The 20,770-nt window shown below is 36.9% G+C and overlaps 1 protein-coding gene across 3 annotated transcripts in view; it reads right to left on the bottom strand.

The window, feature by feature from the left end:
• Positions 1-20,770, bottom strand: part of ZYG11A (zyg-11 family member A, cell cycle regulator) — a 69,953-nt gene that overhangs the window by 9,935 nt on the left and 39,248 nt on the right. For all 3 annotated transcript variants that reach the window (XM_041770558.1, XM_041770560.1, XM_041770559.1), the window contains 5 exons: positions 14,927-15,067; positions 12,871-13,047; positions 10,203-10,267; positions 3,546-3,645; positions 3,396-3,449 (listed from right to left, as the gene is read on the bottom strand). In XM_041770558.1, coding sequence (XP_041626492.1) covers positions 3,396-3,449; positions 3,546-3,645; positions 10,203-10,267; positions 12,871-13,047; positions 14,927-15,067 — 537 coding nt within the window. The remainder of the gene's footprint in view (positions 1-3,395; positions 3,450-3,545; positions 3,646-10,202; positions 10,268-12,870; positions 13,048-14,926; positions 15,068-20,770) is intronic.

Here is a 20,770-nt window from a genome sequence, read left to right on the forward strand (position 1 = left end):
TAATGACATTCAAAATAACTGCAAACTACTACTCCTATGACATTCCTGGGACAGATGCCTGTTTTTCAGATGATGCCAGTTTTCAGATGAAGATTCTGAGGCACAGAAAAAATAGATAAATTATCTAAGGTCTTAGGACTAGTGGCTGAACACAACCGGTTTTCACCCAAAGCCTGGGTGAATTTTTGGTAACACCACTTAAAACTGTTTTTCCAAGTGCTACTCTTCCCTTCGTATTACTTCAGTACTTGTTCTCTATCTCACTCCATTTCTGTATCCCTGTCTATCCTGTTACCATTTCCAGCGACTCCATCATATCATCTTGACAAAAGTGCTGCCTTAAACACCCTACTTTATGCTCTAGGTCCAAACATCTGAATACTGAAAAAGACTGCTGCAGCCTTACTTTCAGTATTTGTCAAAATACTTTAAGAGGGGGATCCCTGGGTGGCGCAGCAGTTTGGCGCCTGTCTTTGGCCCGGGGCACGATCCTGGAGACCCGGGATCGAATCCCACATCGGGCTCCCGGTGCATGGAGCCTGCTTCTCCCTCTGCCTGTGTCTCTGCCTCTCTCTCTCTGTGTGTGTGACTATCATGAATAAATAAAATTAAAAAAAAAAAAAAAAAACTTTAAGAGGGTATTCAACTGTACCTGGAAATTCTATCATATTTCTCAACAAATTTGCTCCCAAGACTACTCATTCTTTCTCTATTCCAATTTTATTCACTGTCTTTTTACTCATTTGATCCCTTCATCTAGTTTGTCACTGAGAACTATTGCTCTTCTTCCTAACAAAATCTCCATCTACCTGCACTTGCATCAATGTACTCCTCTTTCCCTTCTGCTCTAGTCTAAATCCAAAATCTTTACTCCTGCTCTATATATAATTCTGTACACACACAAAGATTTGGCACCAAATTATTTCCATCTTCCTTTGCCATCAATTTTCCCATGTAGTGTCTTCCTTTTTATTTCTTTCTCATTAAAATGTATCAAAAAGTTGCCTCCATTTCTCACATCCCATTTGCTCATCACTGTAGTCTACACAAGTTTTGTCCTACTTCTCCACTAATATAATGTAAGCAAGATGACTAATGACTTCCAAATCCAACTGGCAACTCTGCTCTCATCTCACTGAACTACTCAACAGCATCTGATATAACTGTTCAACTTTTCTTGAAATAATTTTCTTGGATTCTAAGACATCACTCTTTCCTAGTTTTCTACTAACTCATTCTAACTAACTCATCCTCTCTCTCCTTCCCTGGCACCTCTTTCTCTTCAAACATACTCATTTAAGCCCTTTTCTTTTCTCTATACAACCTCCACACTCTTTAGGTACTTGCATTCCACATCAGAACTGATGACTCAAATTATTCTCTAGTCCTATCCACCCAATCCTCTGAGCTATACCCCCTATCAAACTGCCTCCTTGACATCTCAAGCATCTTAGAACTTAACATGTCTAAAATCACTCGATTTTTATCCCCCAAACCTACTGACTAGATCCAAATACTCATATGATTCCACTTGTAACAGGAATGCAAAAGATAAAGACCTTAGGAATAAATTTAAGAAATATAGAATATCAACATGAAGAATGCATCCACATACTTCTGGGGGACATGAAAGACTGAATAAATGGAAAAACATACAGTGTTCTCAGAAGGAAAAATCAGTGTCGGAAATGTCAATTCTTCTATGTCAATCTATACATTTAACAAACCCCAAAGAAAACAAAGCTTTTTAGAACTAGACAAGCCAAAGGACACCTGAGTAGCTCGGTTGATTAAGCATCCAATTCTTGGTTTCGGCTTGGGTTATGATCTCAGGGTTGTGAGATCGAGTCCCATATTGGGTTCCACACTCAGTGGGAGAATCTGCTTGAGATTCCCTCTCCCCTCTCCCTCTGCCCTTTCCCCTCCTCTCAGCTGCACACCTGCTCTTTCTCTTTCTAAAATAAATAAAATCTTAAAAAAAAAAAAAAAAGAAGAAGAAGAAGAACTAGACAAGCCAATTCTGATGTTCACATTAAAAAACAAACAGGGGCAGCCCAGGTGGCTCAGCGGTTTAGCGCCACCTTCAGCCCAGGGCCTGATGCTGGAGACCCAAGATTGAGTCCCACATCGGGCTCCCTGCATGGAGCCTGCTTCTCCCTCTGTGTCTCTGCGCCTCTCTCTCTCTCTCTCTGTGTGTCTCTCATGAATAAATAAACAAAATCTTTAAAATAAAAAAACAAAAAAACAAAACAGGATACAGATAATTAAAAGAAACCCAAGGAAAGATCTTAACTGTTAAGGAATTTATAAAGACAATTAATAAGAAGTATGATATCAGTATATAAATATACAAATTAACTCAGCAAGTCCAGAAATAGATGCAAACAGATACGGGAATTTAATATATGAGAGAGGCAGCATTGCATAACAGTGGAGAAAAGATAATGTATTCAATAAAAGGTAGAGAGGCAGTACTGAGAAGAAAAACCCTTACGTCTTAAAAAAAAAAAAAAAAGAAAAGAAAAGAAAGAAAAGCTTCAAGTAAATCAAGTGTTTACATGTTAAAAATAATGAAAAACTTTTGGAAATACTTTCTAAATATGCCATCTATGCCAGAGGAATAAAGTAGTAAATTCAATCCTATAAACATTTTAAAATTACCACATGGTGAAACATGCCATAAATAAAGTAAAAACAGTCAAACAGCCAAATGCAGAAAATATATCTAATATCTAGGTCTAATATCTAATATCACAAAGGTTCAATTCCTTAATATACGAAGAAATCTTATAAATCAGAAGAAAGCTAGCAACCCAAAGGAAAACATTTCAAGGCTAAGAGTGAATAGTTCACAGGAAACAAAAATGATTTGGAGTTGAGGGGCTAGGTATCACAAGCCTCATCTCAAAATAAGTGCAAAACAAAACAATGGTACATGTTTTTTTAGTGAGCAATGTTAGCATAATCATAATGTAAATAATGATTACAAATTATGATATATTTAAGCAAGAGCACTATGTGTTGTACGCAACTGATGAATCACTGAATTCTCTGAAACAAATAATACAGTATATGCTAATTAACCTGAATTTTAATTTTAAAAATTGTAAGTTGGGAAGGGAGGTAATTTGTAAAGATACATATGGGTGAGCTAAGTTCTTATTTACCATAGCAGTAGAATTACTACAAAACATCTAAAACTGCTAAGTCAAGTTAAAAGCATTTTATTTAGAGATGTGGAGGTAGATATCAGAAGTAGCTCTAAGAGTAGGAAGTAGTATCTTCTGGGAAGAGGTCTTACAGATTTTTTTATAAGCTATTTAAGAACTGACTTTTTAAAATTATGTTCACAATTTTTTTTATTGGAAAAACTATGAAAGTGGCAATCCACCTACCTTAACTGCCATGAAGAGCTCTTCCTTAAGTTGTGCAGTTTGCTCAGGTGAGAGCTATAAGCAAACAAAAAGCCAAAAGTGAAATACTGGATGTCTATCAGAGCTCCATCAAGACTAGGAAGAGAAATCCTGCCTTTAGCAATCACATACCTGCAGGGCTAGGATAGAGGTGATGCTCACTGCCATTGTTTGCATCTTCGGGTTCTCATGCTTACAGAGCCATCTCATAACAAACTTGGCAGCATCAAACCTGAAAAGCATATTTTTCTCACAATAAAGTTTTCAACTCTATACAAGGAGAGAAGAAATCACTTAGGCTCCCCATCAAATCCTGTATCTTAGATTTTTAAAGCCTCAGCTATGAAAATCAAGAGCATTTGGCCTAAGGAAGAGATGAGAAGAGGAAGAGAGCAGGCAAATAAGAATGTAAGGAAAATGTGTAGAATTCAAAGAAAGATAAGCAGATCTAAAAAAGACTTATTTTTTAGCATTCAGTTTCTACTATGATGGGTCTGAAAAAAGGAAAGAAGTTCCCCCATAGGTAGCAATTTATCATCTGAATTCTACACAATGCTAAAATGCCACAGCAAACAAATCACTTAGCTAGCGAGAATGCATGCCTTTCTATGCATGCATTATAGGGACAGCTGGTAGTCAGCTCCTATTGACTACAACTGTAGGAATGAAGACAGTTGAAAAAGATCTTCTAACTTTTCAAGAGAAGGTAGAAATAGAATTCTTTTTTGAGGAAGACTACCTTCCTTACTGTAATTTTAAAAGCCAACTCCCGTTTCATTTATTTATTTGTTTATTTTAAAGATTTTATTTATTCATGAGAGACAGAGAGAGAGAGAGAGAGAGAGAGACAGAGGCAGAGACACAGGCAGAGGGAGAAGCAGGCTCCATGCAGGGAGCCTGACATGGGACTCGATCCCGGGTCTCCAGGATCAGGCCCTGAGCTGAAGGCGGCACTAAACTGCTGAGCCACTCGGGCTGCCCTCAACTCCTGTTTTATATACACCTTTTAACTGGATTTGAGAATGGCTTAGCCTATAACCCTGCACCCCAGTATCACAGGTCCTGTTCATGTCAGCCTGTGCTTCCTGTTGTTCTGCCATTACCAGCAACTGTGATGTTTTTGGGCTCATGAATCTGGAAGACTATAAAGGCCTCAAGAGAAGCCCCTTTGGAATCTAGGATGATGATTTTCTTAATTATTATCAATAAAATAATAACAACAAGAATGACTAATGTTTAGAACTGCCTCTACTTCTTAAACTAGGCACTGACATAAGAACTCTGCAAACATTATCACGTCTAATCCTCATAACAGTCGCCATTTTACAAATGAGGAAACTTATGCACGAGGATAATGATGGACGGGCTAGGACATGAAACCAAGTATGTTTAACTCTTTGGAGCCCACATTCTTACCACTCACTACCCTAAAATGGAATCACACTTTGAGAGACAACATGTGTGAACCTAGTGGACCCTGGAACAACACAGGTTTGAACTGTACTAGTCTACTTATACATAGACTTTTTTCAATAAATATATTGGAAAATTTAGGAGATTTGTGACAATTTGAAAAAACTCAACCCACAAGCCTAGAAACATCCAAAAAATTTAAGAGAAAGGTATTTATAAATGCACAAAATATATGTACATAGTAGGTACTAGATTCTTTTACTATTTTATTACCATAAAATATACACACATCTACTATAAAAGGTTAAAATTTATTGAAATGTACACAAACGCCGACCATACATGGTACCAATCAATAGAAATGTAAACAAAGATACAGTATTAAATGATAACTGCAAAAATTAACTGTAGTATATATTATACTACTGTAATTATTTCAGAGCCACCTCCTGTCAATATAGGAGTGAGCTCAAGTGTTACAAGTATCCACTTAAGATGTCATGTAAAACTAATCACTCCATATGAGCAGTTTGTCTTTCCAGTAAATTGCATACAGCAATAAAAAGTAATCTCTTATAGTTCCTGTGTATTTTGTGTTTAGTGAAATATTGTAAATTTGGAGTAACACCATGGGGGGAATCCATATAAAGTGCTACAAGTGATGTTGGAAGCACTCCCAAGAAGCAGAGAAAAGTCAAGACATTACAAGAAAAAGCCGACTACCTGATACCTACTGCAGACTAAGGTCAGCAGCTATGGAAACCCATCATTTCAAGATGAATGAATCCAGTATAAGGACCAAGGTAAAAAAAAAAAAAAAAAAAAAGTGGATAAGGAAATTTGTGAAGTTGTTGCAGCTATGTCAGCAGGTATGAAAATCTTGTACTTTTTGCACAATACCTTTTTATGGCATTGAAAATGCAGCTTTTGTGTGGGTACAGGATTGCTATAAAGGCATATTACAGACTCTAATATGACTCCACAAAAAGTGACATCATTCTGTGAAGAATCTAAAACTGTAAAATTCAATGCCAGCAAAGGATGGTTTGATAATTTTAGAAAGACGTTTGATTTTTAAAATGTCAAGATAGGGGATCCCTGGGTGGCTCAGCGGTTTAGCACCTGCCTTTGGCCCAGGGCGTGATCCTGGAGTTCTAGGATTGAGTCCCACATCAGGCTTCCTGCATGGAGCCTGCTTCTCCCTTTGCCTGTGTCCCTGACTCTCTCTCTCTGTCTCTCATGAATAAATAAAAATGTCAAGATAACAGGAGAAAAAGCTTATGCCAATCAAGAGGCAGCAGATGAGTTCCCAGACACCATTAAGACAATCATAGAAGAGGAAAGAGATCTACCTGAACAAATTTCTAATGTAGACGGAAAGTGCCCCATTCTGTAAAAAAAAAAAAAAAAAAAAAAAAAAAAGCCACAAAGGACATTTATTATCAAGAGAGAGAAGCAAACACCAGGATTTAAGGCAGGAAGAGACATACTGGTTTGTGCAAATACAGTCAACTTTATGATAAGAACTGCCCTTATCTATAAAGCTATTAATCCCCACAACTTGAAGGGAAAAGAGAAACACTGGCTGCTAGTCTCTTGATTATACAACAAAGAAGGCCTGGACAAGAATCCTTTTTCTTGATTGGTTCCATCAATACTTCGCCCCTGAAGTCAAGAGGTACCTTGTCAGTAAAGGACTGCCTTTTTCAAATTTTTAAATTTTTATTTCAATTCTAATTAACATATAGTGCAATATTGATTTAGGACTGCCTTTTAAAATTCTTTTGATGGGACCCCTGGGTGGCGCAGCGGTTTGGCGCCTGCCTTTGGTCCAGGGCGCGATCCTGGAGACCCGGGATCGAATCCCACATCGGGCTCCCGGTGCATGGAGCCTGCTTCTCCCTCTGCCTGTGTCTCTGCCTCTCTTTCTCTCTGTGACTATCATAAATAAAAATTAAAAAAAAAAAATTAAAAAAAAAGAATTAAAAAAATAAATAAATAAATAAAATAAAATTCTTTTGATATTGGATAATACCCTTAGCCATCCAGAATCGCATGTGTTCAACACTGAAGGCACTAAAGAAGTCTATCTGCCCTCAAACACAGCACCTCTAATTCAGCCTCTAGATCAGAGGGTGATAGAGACCTTTATGGCTCATTACACACAGTATTCTACGGAGAGGACTGTCAACACTATGGAAGAGAATCCCAATAGAGAAAACATCATGAAAGTCTGGGAGGATTACACCATTGAAGACGCCACTGTTGTTATTATAGAAAAAGCCATAAAAGCCATCAAGCCTGAAATAATAAATTTCTGAAGAAAAGTGTGTCCAGATGCTGTGCGTGACTTCATAGTAATTATAACAGAGTGAATCTGTTGATTCATGATTTCAAGGGAATCATGAAAGAGATTTTAGATATGGCCGAAAAAAAAAGGTGGGGGATAAAGAGTTTCAAGACATGGTTATTGGAGAAATTCAAGAGCTAATAGATACCACACTGGAGGAATTAACGGAGGTCAATTTGATGGAGATGAGCACTTCCAAACCAGTGCCCAACAATGAGGAAGAAGATGTAAAAGCAGTGCCAGAAAATAAACTGACATTAGATTATCTGGCAGAAGGGTCTCATTATTCAAGACTGCTCTTGGCTTCTTTTATGACATGGATGATAGGATATGAGCAAAGAAACTAAAGCAAATGGTGGAAGAAGGATCGGTACTATATAGAAATATTTTTAGAAAAATGAAAAAGCAAAGAAGTCAGACAGAAGTTATGATGTATTTCTGTCAAGGTACACCAACTGTACCAGCCTCGCCTTCCACTTCTTCCACCTCTTCCCCCCCCAAGATAGCAAGACCAACCCCTCCTCAGCCTACTTAACATGAAAACAATGAGGATAAAGACCTTTATGATGATCTAGTCACACTTAATGAAGAGTAAATAATCATCATGCTTACAGTTAATAAGCATTATCTGTCGTGTATTTTCATGTGAACATCTAATAACCGTATAGCAACTATGAAATGTTTCTGTGTCATCATCATCACCACCTAAGTATTCGTGATCCAGAATATCACATGCAAGACTTGCATGGAAGTGAATAGCCTACCTCTACCTATGCATAAGGTAAGTGATATTTATTTATTTTTAAATATTTTATTTATTTATTCATGAGAGACACAGAGAGAGAGAGAGAGAGAGGCAGAGACACAAGCAGAGGGAGAAGCAGGCTCCATTCAAGGAGCCTGACATGGGACTTGATCCCAGGTCTCCAGGATCACACCCTGGGCTGCAGGCGGTGCTAAACTGCTGCACCACCGGGGCTGCCCGGTAAGTGATATTTAATATAAAATTAGCAATGTGTTAGTTTTCTTACAGCTTATAACTTTGCTTTCAAAGAATTACATTACCATATAATATGCCTTTCTGCCATAATTGTAGAAACTGGGTTATCAGTCTATCATTACAGGTAGGTAGTTTTTTTTAATGTAACAATATTTACAATATTGTATTATAAATATGACTGCTATATTATATGCCATAAAAATTTTATAGTGATTCATTCAATAGTGTAAGGCTAGGCTACCATGAAGCAACTCTATTGATTATATACAATACCATAAAGCAATCATATTGCTGCTTCTTCATTATCCCATGCATGAATATACCTCTGTGTGTGTATAAATTTATATACACACACACACACACACACACACACACACACACACACACACACAGAATGCAATACACAGGTATACTCTGATGGAGGGTTCCATCTCATGACCCCAAGATCATGACCTGAGTCCAAATCAAGAGTCAGATGCCTAACAAAGTGAGCCACCCGGGCGCTCTGTAAATAAGTATTTCTTTTTATTTTTAAAGCTTTTATTTATTTATTCATGAGACACACACACACACACACACACACACACACACACACACACACACACACAGAGGCAGACACACAGGCAGGGGGAGAAGCAGGCTCCATGCAGGGAGCCCGATGTGGGACTCGATCCCAGGTCTCCAGGCTCACGCCCTGAGCTGTAGGTGGTGCTAAGCCGCTGAGCCACGCAGGCTGTCCAAGTATTTCTTTTTCATAATATCTTTTCTTTTTTTCTCTCTAAGTAAACATCACCCCTGACATGGAGCTTAAACTAACAACCACGAGATCAAGAGTTATATGCTCTACTAACTGAGCCAGCCAGGCACCCCACATTACCTTTTCTTTCTTTTTGTAAAGATCTATTTAGAGGAAAAGGACACGCGCAGGAGGATGGGGAGAGGGAGAGAAGGGAGAAGTAGACCCACAGCTGAGCGTGGAGCCCAAGCTGAGATCATGACCTGAGCCAAAACCAAGAGTTGGACATTTAACTGAGTGAGCCACCCAGGCATCCCTACCTTTTCATTTTTGATATCTAGTTTTAGTAACACATACAACATCTATAGTGTTTTGTATCATATAAGATGATACGGTTGTGGGTACTGACAGATAATTCATCTTCTAAACAGATAATATAAACTTTTGGTATCAATAAATACAGTACTGAAAATGTATTGTACTTTCTCTTCTTTATGATTTTTCTTAGTAACATTTTTTTCCCTAAGTTACTTCATTGTAGAATATAATATATAACACTTAACATACAAAATACATGTTAATCAACTGTTTATCACTAAAACTTTCCAGTCAACAAGAGGCTATGAGTAAAGTTTTTGGTGACTTAAAAGTTATACGTGGGGATCCCTGGGTGGCTCAACAGTTTAGCGCCTGCCTTTGGCCCAGGGTGTGATCCCGGAGTCCCGGGATCAAGTCCCATGTCAGGCTCCCTGCCTGGAGCCTGCTTCTCCCTCTGCCTATGTGTCTGCCTTTCTCTGTGTCTTTCATGAATAAATAAATAAAATCTTAAAAAAAAGTTATACGTGCATTTTTGACTTCGCAAGATGGGGATAAGGGAGGTCAGTGTTCCTAACCCCCCACGTTGTTCTAGGGTTATCTATAGGGGACTTTTTTTTTTTTTTTTAAGATTTTATCTATTTATTCATGAGAGAGAAAGAGAGAGAGAGAGGCAGAGACACAGGCAGAGGGAGAAGCAGGCTCCATGCAAGGAGCCTGACATGGGACTCCATCCCGGGTCTCCAGGATCATGCCCTGGGCTGAAGGCGGCGCTAAACTGCTGAGCCACCCAGGCTGCCCCTGTAGGGGACTTTCAATCACCTCTGTGGCAGAGGCTCAACAGAACATCCTCCTCAAACACCTTAGCCCAGCCTTAATCAAACCCTTGCTAAGAAGCTAATAACCAAAAGTCAACAATGTTCAGAATAACACTGGTAAATATCCCAAAATCAGATGACCAAGTTTTATACTTGCCTGTCAAATGGAACATCCACAAGAATCCTGGAATTAGTTAAGGAGAGAAGACAATTCTTCTGTAACTTTAAGGAAATAAAGAAAAATAATTTTGAGCAAAGGTATACCTCATTTCTAAACAAAGATTCTAAGCACTTGGAAGGTGCCACCAATGAACTTTTCTTACTGAGAACTCACTGTGTATCTGGCCCTCTCCAAGTTCTTCATTTAATCATTCACCTCTGCCTAAAGGATAACCCCCCTCTACTTTTATTTTTTTTTTCTGGCAAAGGAAGGGGTCTCTTTCCTCTGAACTCTAGTGGCCTGCCTATGTGTCAATCCAAGTCAATTACTGAAGCCTGGCCATCTACAAATGTCCTTACCAGATCTCATAACTAACTCTGTGTTAGAGCTATACTTGCAACGTAAGGCTGGTAGGGGTTGAACTGAGTCTATATGGACAGGAAAGAAAGAGGAGGCTGCCTGAGAAAGTTGTAGGAATAGAAAAATACACCATCTCTTTGAAAGGCCATGAGTAGGCCAGTCTAACTGAAGTACAGGGTATGAAGCAGGGGCAGCAAGCCTGAAATGCCAACAGAAACTAGGCAGTAACATAAATAAGTGAAGAGGGCTGAGTGTGACACAGCAGGGCAGTGGTGGAAATTATGGCCAAATGGAGAATTCATGCCCTTTTATAGGGGTAGTTGTTACTCCAACTGATGCCTTCCATGAAGGAATTAATGCTAAACTGTGAAGGAGCTTCCGTTTCAGAAAGTGGAAGTATAGATTTTTTTTTTTAATGAGGAAAGGCCACCTTCCTTATTTTATTTTTAAAAAATTTCCATTTTAAGTATACACTTAAATTAGATTTGGCAAATTGATACAGCTGTATAACCACTACCATCCACCATCACCATAACTGAGATAAAAAATATTTCCATCACCGCAAGAGTTGCACATACCACCTTCTAGTCAATCCCAAACTTACAAACCCCAACCCCAGAAAATTACATTGTCATTACAGATTAATCTTTTCTCAAGTTTCACAAAAATAAAATCATATCTACTCTTCTGTATCTGACTTATTTTGCTCAGCATATAATGTTTTTGATATTCATCCATGTTGCATGTATCAGTACTTTTTAGTGCCAAATAGGAGTTTCTTATATGAATAAACCACAATTTATCTATTCTCCTGCTATTCAACAACTGAAAAGTTTTCAGCTTTAGGGGATGTATTATGAATAAAGACATTATGAACATTCACATATAAGTTTTTGCATGAAAATATGATTTCGTTTCTCTAGAAGTGGAATGACTAGGTAGTAAAAAAGGTATGTCTAACTTTGAAAGAAACTACCAGACTGAACTGATAGTTTTATCATTTTACAATTCTTTTTTTTTTTTTTAAGATTTTATTTATTTATTCATGAGAGACACACAGAGAGAGAAGCAGACACAGGCAGAGGGAGAAGCAGGCTCCATGCAGGGAGCCTGATGTGACTCAATCCCAGGACCCCAGGACCACGCCCTGGACGGAAGGCAGGCACTAAACTGCTGAGCCATCCAGGGATCTCTCATTTTACAATTCTTAACATCTATACATGAGAATTTCAGTTGCTCTACACCTTTGTCAACACTTTGTCAGTCTTTTAATTTCAACCAATCTTGGGACACCTGGGTGGCTCATCGGTTAAGCGTCTGCCTTCAGCTTAGAGTGTGATCCCGGAATCCAGGATTGGGTCTTGAATTGGGCTCCTTGCAAGAAGCCTGCTTCTCCTTCTGCTTGTGTCTCTGCCCCTCTCTGTCTCTCTCTCATGAATAAGTAAAATATTTATTAATAAATTTCAACCAATCTAGAGGGTGTGTAATAGTATCTTGGTATGCAGTGGTATTTCAATGTGGTTTTAATTTGCATTTCCCTGATAACTAAAAATACTGAGCATCTTTTCACATGCTCATTTGTCATCTGCATATCTTCAGTAAAGTGCTCAAATCTTTTGTCTTAAGAAATTGATTTATTCATCTTGTGCTACTGAATTCTTTATATTCTCTATAAAAGTCCTTTCTCATATACACAAAATAAACATTTTTCCCAGCCCATGACTTAGCCTTTCCAATTTGTGGGTGTGTGTGCATGTGAGAAGCTTTTAATTTTGATGAATTCTAATTTATTATTTTTCTTTTAGACTGTGTGCTTTTTGTATCCTAAGAAAACTTTGCCTACTTTGAGGTCACAAATATTTTGTCCTGTTTCCTTCTAGAAGTTTTACAGTTTTTAGCCTCTATATTTGTATCTATGATTCAATTCAGTTTAACTTTTTTTTTTTTATTTAACTTTCACTTTTAATTTAACTTTTTTTTAAGCCTACAGGGATGTGTTGAAGTGTTAATAGTACATGGATTCTGGGTTACTGGTTTCTAAAAAACTTTTTTTTTTTAATTTTTTTTTTTTCTAAAAATCTTTTTTTAAATGTAAACCCAAATGCTTATCCAAATCTGCTATTTTTTTTTTCTATAACAAACAGATGCCTTTTTTTTTTTTTAAACAAAAAGATTCCTTATCTATTCTCTCTCTCTTTCAGGGTAATGAAAAATTTTAAAAAATAATACTAATAATAGCTAATAATAATTTTTTTCATATATTTGTTCTGAAGGAAGAAGCAGTCAAGTATTCAATTCAAGTTACCTGCTGGTAATGGGGGAAATTTTTCAGAGCCTTGAAAAGCAGACAGGTGACCTCTGATAACAGACGAACAGGCATCCCCCTGGCCAGGCCCTGGCGTGTTAAGTTGAGGGCGCAAGCACTGGCTGTGAACTGCACTGGCAAATCCAATGGATGATTCCTCATTCCTACAGCCACAAGCTGAAGATGAACTTGTTTTTAGTGGCATATGACAACATGAGCATTCTTCATACTATCTTGTTTTTGTGTTAGCTGGCAAAAATATTTGCTCATTGGGACAGAAACATTTTTTCCTATCCTCAGCATTTGCTTTTTTAGGACACCAGCAATACCTACCCATCCAAGTGAAACCATTAACTAGCTGTGAGACTTTAGCCAAGTCACTCTCCTTCTCTGGACTTCATTTCCTCCATGATTTCATAACCATTTATTGAACCTCACTTCATACAAGGCATTGTGATAAGCACTACAGGGGACAGAAACATGAATCACACCCTATTCCTTAGCATAAAGCCTTGTGGAAAAAAATATAGCATGTAAACAAATAACATTGCTAAGGCTATCAAAATATGAAACTGGAAAAAAAAAAGCACCATAAAAGTATATAAAAAGTGCTGCCTAAGGTAGCTGTGGAGGAAGCATTCATTTCCGATATGGCTCAGTATTCTTCATTAAGAGAGCATATTTAGGAAGGATGTTAGATAAGATTTGGACAGAAGGAGGTGGCGGTAGGGATGGAATAAAGAAGAGATTCCTAAGGAAGGGAAATGTGATAAAGAAATACACAAAACAGACAAAAGGATGGGATGAACCCACCAAGAGAGGAGGAAAAAATCTGAATTTAACAGAATTTTGAACAAATTTGAAACTGTAAACATAACATTAGAGAGGTCTTTAGGGGACAGACTGTGGAAGACCTAAAACACAGAGGTAACATGAAGGTGTTGTACTAAGCTTAGACCACACCTGCACTACCATTCAGCAACAATACAATCTGTTCTGTCTCTCTCTAGCTCAGAAACCAGTCTGATATTGGCATGAACCATGATTTTTAAGAGACCAGAGCCCCTCACTCTGAGTAACAGAGCCTAGAGACAGACCTAAGACACATTTCAAGTATGGAAGAGGACTTTTTTCTATATTGCTAAACTATTCCTAGGATTTCACTGGATTGTCATCTGTAAGTTAAATATGTAGAAATAAAAAAAAACACAAAACTTGATTTTCAAAAATCACAGAATCCTAGATATGAAAAGGACTTTTAATTCAATCTAATTCAATCTAATTCAATCTCATTTCTAATGGGAAACAAAGGTCCAGAGTTTTTTTTCCACTTATACAGTATACTTTTAAGTTACGAATAAATCTAATCTCTCACAGTACAGAAACACCCAATTTTTTAAAGGAACTATAAAGAATTACAAATAATAATAAAGACAAAGTGGCTTCAATTCTTCATTTTCATTTTACATTTCACTTTAAATAATTGCTCTTTTCTTTCAAACCACTCAGTATTTCCAATAACATTTAAAATAAACTCATTCTTCTGTAAACCAAAGTAAAGTCTGGCCCTATCAATACTGGTAATTTTACTTTACTCACAAAATACTGTTAAGTAGTAGATCTGGCCACCTTCAAATATTATACTTTGCCCCAATTCTGTTGGAGACATTGTTGTTTTCTTTTAGAAAACCAGTTTTATAATAAAACTCTTTATTATATTTTAAAGAGTAAACAAATGAATAAACAAGAAAAAACATTTAGGGTAAAGTGAATACATGTTTATAGATTAAGATATCCTATTTTAGGCAAAATAGTACAAATGTCCTAAACTCCCTTCTCAGACTAAACCAAAACACTGGATGATTCTAACTAATTTAGATGCTCAAAATGAGAGATGATCTGGCAGTTAAACCAAACATTGTTTTCCTTTTTCCATGAGGGTACTTTTTGGCTCACTATAGAATAAGGCACATAAGTTGTTGTACTCTGTTTGGTAAATAGCTTTAACCGAACTAAGTAAAAAGTAGTAGCAAAAGCCTTTCTGAAGTATAGTTACCTTTAAAATAGCAGGCATGGTTACCTGCATTGAAAATGTCTCTGTGAAGAGCCTATAGAGAGCTTCCTTCATAAAACATGACCTATTCCTGTATCGGCTCAGTGCTTCTGAAATCTGAGTCACATTGGCTCCTCCAGCAACCTGAAAAAGAAAGACGTTACCAACAGGTTTCACAGTTCAGGCTTTTTTAGATGCTTGGAGTATTTGAAACAATGACAAGTGCTCAATTAAATGTTTCAGATGTTTTACAAAGTTGCTCTATTGAATCCAAAGTCTAATATGGAAATGTTCACCTCAACCTCATTTTCCAGATGGGGCCAGAGAAGTGAAGGAAGGCACTAAATTTAACAAACCAATTAAGTGATGGAGCCAAATTCAAATACCATCTCCCTATAACTACATTACAGTTAAGACCTCAACTGAACAATGGGGAGCACATAAATTTTTAAACAATCAATAACCATGACTGCATGTCTTCTAAGTATTTACATAGGACAAATTAGACAATAAGAGAAAGAAAAAAGGCCACATAAAATAACTAAAATGGAAAAGGAAATTAACTTTTGTAGTAATATTTTTTATTATATGTTAACATAATTCTTCCTTGTTACCATTTAAGTAATAGTTTTTAAAAATCTATACATAGACTCTGGGTCTGGAAAATAATAGTATCCCCTCCCCAGATCCAAAACAAAAAATTAACAAGGAATGCAAATAAAACTATATATGGGGGATCCCTGGGTGGCGCAGCGGTTTGGCGCCTCCCTTTGGCCCAGGGCGCGATCCTGGAGACCCGGGATCGAATCCCACATCAGGCTCCCGGTGCATGGAGCCTGCTTCTCCCTCCGCCTGTGTCTCTGCCTCTCTCTCTCTCTCTCTCTCTCTCTGTGACTATCATAAATAAATTTTTAAAAAATTAAAAAAAAAAAAAACTATATATGACCCAACTTTCAGCATTCCTGGGTAGTGAAGGGAAAAAAAAAGAAAATAAGGGAGAAAACTCAGTATCTTATAAAACAAAATTAAAAAAACCACTCCCCTCTCTACTGTATCATGACCAGTAACATCACTGAAAAAAACCTCATATTGCTAACTGACATCACTAATGGACATGAGGAACTATGTCAATTAAATAACAAAAAATATAAAATTCAAACCAATTCCATATAAAGCTATTATTGTAAGAAATATGTAAGCAGGAAATCTACACGTTTCAGCTAAGCAAAATTCTTTTCTATAAACCAACAACAGAAGTACCTGGGTGTCTCAGTTAAGTGTCTAACTCCTCATCTCAGCTCAGGTCTTGATCTCAAGGTCATGAGTTCAAGCCCTGTGTTAGGCTCCACGCTGGGTGTGGAGCTTATTTGAAAAACAAAAACAAAAAAAGACCCAACAACAAATCAGAAGAAAATTTTAACACGGCACTTTAAACTGAATTACCATAAGCATTTTGGAATGTGAAAAAAATAACTTCAACAAAAAGATGAAACAACTCATTAAAATGGAAAGAAAAAGATAAAATTATATCAAATATAAAAAAACTAACTTACAAGGTACTCAAAGAAGGATGGATTTGAATCAAAATTTAGTAAGGAGAAGAAATTCAAGAAAACAAATTTTTTTAAAAAGAAGAACAAAACTGATCTAAGACTGAGTGTTGATATGGAAGAAAGACAAAGATCCATGATACGTATATTTGAAGTTCCTGAGGGGGAAACTAACTAGTATTTAAAACTATTATCTAGAAAAGCTTTCCAGAAATAAAAATAATTTAAAAAAAAGAAGACCTAAATCAATACACTGAAAGAATCCACCAAGTTCTGGGAACAACTAACCTAGATCATCTGAGACATATCACAGTACAAGGACTAAATTTAAAAAACAAAGAAAAAAATCTTCAGGGCTTATAAAAAGATCAAATAAATTACACAGAGAATTAGACTGTCATCAGACTTAACAAGCAACATACAAACTAAGTCACCAGTGAAGAAATTGTTTCAAGGAACCAGGAAGAAAAAGGTAAACAAGGATTTTATACCCAGCCAAGCTATACTTCAAATAGCAAGGCTATAAAAGACTGAAAATGAATAACAAGAACTCAAGAGAGTAGGACATAAATCTCCTTCCTGAAAAATCTACTAGAGGATAAGTTTCATACAACCAAGAGATGACTGAGTACAACTGTGGCAAAAGGACAGATGGTGACCATTTAATGTATTTAATTATAGATCAGTCTCCCCACAGAGTGAACAAGCACATTGGGAAACTTTGTCTAACATAACTATGTTGGAACTCTGGAGTTTATTTTATTTTATTTATTTATTTGAGAGAGAGAAAGAGAGGGAGAGAGCACATGCACACGAGCAGGAAGAGGGACAGAAGGTGAGGGAGACTTGGGGCTCAATCCCAGGACCCTAGGTTCATGACCTGAGCCAAAAGCAGACACGTAACGACAGAGCTACCCAGGAACTCTGGAGTTTATTAAAGGCTTACAATTTCCAGAAGAAGCCTTGGACAGTAAGTTGTGACTTGTTTCCATTAATTTCAGCTCTTAGCACAATAGCAGCTGTCCATTCCCCAGCCAGTACACCCAGAGCAGCATGCACTTAGTTGGTGGGAGCCAGAATGGGGAAAAGGACCATATCCTCCATTTATCAGGGATCGGTTTTCTGATCACAGATTGCTGCTTCTAATAGGTACAAACAAGTGAGCAGTCACTGCTGTTGCACCTCCCCAACTGTTCAATGTCTCCCTCCCTTCAACCAAAGTGTTTTCCAGGGAAGGTAAAGGATTAGTATCCTTTATATCTCCCTTGTCTTCATTTAATTCTTTTTCCAATTTGGGGAGCCGGACATTAAAGACTAAGACATCCAAAACAAATGCATAGGGGTACCTGGGTAACTTAGTTAAGTGTCTGACTTCAGCTCAGGTCATGATCTCAGAGTCCTGGGTTCAAGCCCAAGCCAGGCTCTGTGCTCAGTGGGGAGTCTGCTTGTCCCTCTCCCTCTACCCCTCCCCATTTGTGCTTCACCTTTCTCTGAAACAAAAATCTAACAAAACCCTCCAAAACGCACAAATGCATATACAGAGAAAATTCCGAAGTGACTGTATATGCCCAAGAAAAGGCTCAGAAAAGAGCTAAAAAGACCTTATAATTTATATCTCAGGCTGATACTTGGCACAGATCCAAACAAAACAAAAACAGTAACAAACAGCAAAGAGATTAGAGAAAGGAAACAATCTGATTTCCAGAGTTACCATACATATTGTTAGTCCCAATGTCCAGTTTTCAACAAGAAAAAAAAAATCACAAGACATGCTAAACAATAGGGAGGTATGGCTCATTTAAGAGAAAAAGAAATCCACAGAGACTATTCCTATAAAAAAAACCTGATGGAAGATCTTTTAGGAAAGACTTCTAGACCATGATTCTTAAAGATATTCAAAGAACTAAAAGAAGATATAAAGTCAAGGAAATGATGTATGAACAAAAGAGAAAAACCAACAGACAGAAAACAGAAAAAGAAAAGAAATCTTGGAAAAGTACAATAACTGAAATACAAAACTCACTAGAGGGACTCAAAGGCATATTTGAGCAGGCAGCAGAATCAACCAAGTTGAAGACAGGACAATGGAGATTATTGAATCAGAGGAACAGAAAGCAAAAAGACCTAAAAAAGTGAACGGAGCTTCAAGAACTTATGAAATACCAACAAGCAGACCAAACTAAACATTGTGGGAGTCCCAGAAGAAGGTGGTGGCGAGAAGGGACAAAAAGAATATTCAAAAAACAACATGGCTGAAAATTTCCAAATTTGATGAAAGACATGAATATAAGCATCCTAGGAGTTCCAAAGTAAGATGAATCAAGAAGACTCACACCAGGACACACTATAATCAAATTTTTGAAGGCTAAAGAGAGACAAAGTCTTGGAAGCAGTGAGAGAGAAGCAAATCACACACAAGGGGTGCTTAATGAGATTATCTCCAGATTTCTCATCAGAAACTTTGAAGGCCAGAAGACAGTGGGCCAATATGTTCAAATTGTTAAAAGGAAACAAACAAACAAAACACACACACACAAAGACCCCTGTCAATCAAGAATTCTATATCCAGCAAAACTGCCCTTCAAATGTGAGGGAGAAATCAAGATATTCCCAGATAAACAAAAGCTGAAGAAGTTCATTACCACTAGACCTGCCCTGTAAGATATGCTCAAAGGAATCCTGCAGTGTAAAATAAAGTAACACTAGACAGTAAGAAGAAATCATATGAAGCAATAAAGATCTCAATAAAGGTAAACACAAGGGCAATTTAAAAAGCTAGAGATATATTAAAACTGGCTTGTAGGAGTCCCTGGCTGGTTCAGTTGGCAGAGTTTGTGACTCTTGATCTTGGGGTTGTGGGTTCAAGCCCCATGTTGGGTGTACAAATTACTTAAAAACAAAACAAAACAAACAAAAAACAAACCCAAAAACTTGTTTGTGACTCTTTTTGTTTTCTATAGTATTCAAGAAACTAATACATTTTCTAAAAAAATATTACTCTAAAAACGGTTATAACTTTGGTTTGTAACTCCAAATTTTGTTTTCCACATAATTTATAAATTTTATCTTTTTATTTTAGAGAGAACATGAGCAGGAAGGAGGGGAAAAGTAGAGGGAGCAGTAGACTCCCCTGCTGAGCAGGGAGCCCAACATGGGGCTCAACTGCAGGACCCAGACATCATGACTTGAGCCAAAGATAGATACTTAATTGACTAAGCCACCAAGGTGCCCCCATTTTCTACATAATTTAATAGGCAAATGGATCAAAAGTTATTACCATTTTAAACTCTGGGGCAGACACTGTATAATGATGTAATTTGGGGACATCATTGATTAAAAGGGTGGGGATAAAGATGTAAATTAGCAGTTTTTTATGTTATTGAGGTGAAGCTGGTATAAATTCAAATTAACTTTAGGATGTTAAATGTAACTCCATGATAACCAAAAGAAAATAGTTACAGAATATACACAAAAGGAAAAGAGAAAGAGGGTTAAACATTTTGTTATAAAAAAAAAAAAAAACAACAACAGCTAAACAAAAAAAAAAAAAAAAAAAAACAGGAAATGAGGAACAAAAAAGCTACAGAACATATAGAAACCACAGAGCAAAATGAAATAAGTCCCTCATCACTAATTGCTTGAAATGTAGATGGATTAAATGCTACAATCAAAAGACAAAGATTGGAAGAATTAATAAAAAAACACATGATCCAACTATACACTGTCTATAAGAGACCCAGTTCAGAACCAAAGACACAACAACATGAAAAATGAAAGGATGGAAAAAGATATTCCATGCAAATATAACCAAAAGAGAGTAGGGCTGACTATAGTACTTTACACAAAGTAGACTTTAAATCAAAAGAGGTTACAAGAAGCAAACTGACATTATATATTAATAAAAGGTTCAGTACAACAGCAAGAAGATATGATAAGCCCAAACATCTATGTACCTAATGACAGACCACTAAAACATGACACAAAAACTGACAGAATTAAATGGAAAAATAGATATTTCTACAATAATGGAGACTTTAACAACCCACTCAATAATGGATAGAACAACCAGACAGAAGTAAAGAAACAGGCCCTAACACAATAAACCAACTAGGTCTAACAGACATATGAAAACACTCTACCAACAACACTAGCATCCACACTCTTTGAAGTGCACATGGGACTTTTCCAGGATAGACCATAGGTCAGACCAAAAATTAGGATTCAATAGATTTTTTTAAAAGAGACCTATACAAAGTTGTCTTTTCTGAAAACAAGATGAAGTTAGAATAGAGGTAAA

The sequence above is a fragment of the Vulpes lagopus genome, chromosome 10, assembly GCF_018345385.1.
Source record: "Vulpes lagopus strain Blue_001 chromosome 10, ASM1834538v1, whole genome shotgun sequence".
NCBI classification, from domain to species: domain Eukaryota; kingdom Metazoa; phylum Chordata; class Mammalia; order Carnivora; family Canidae; genus Vulpes; species Vulpes lagopus.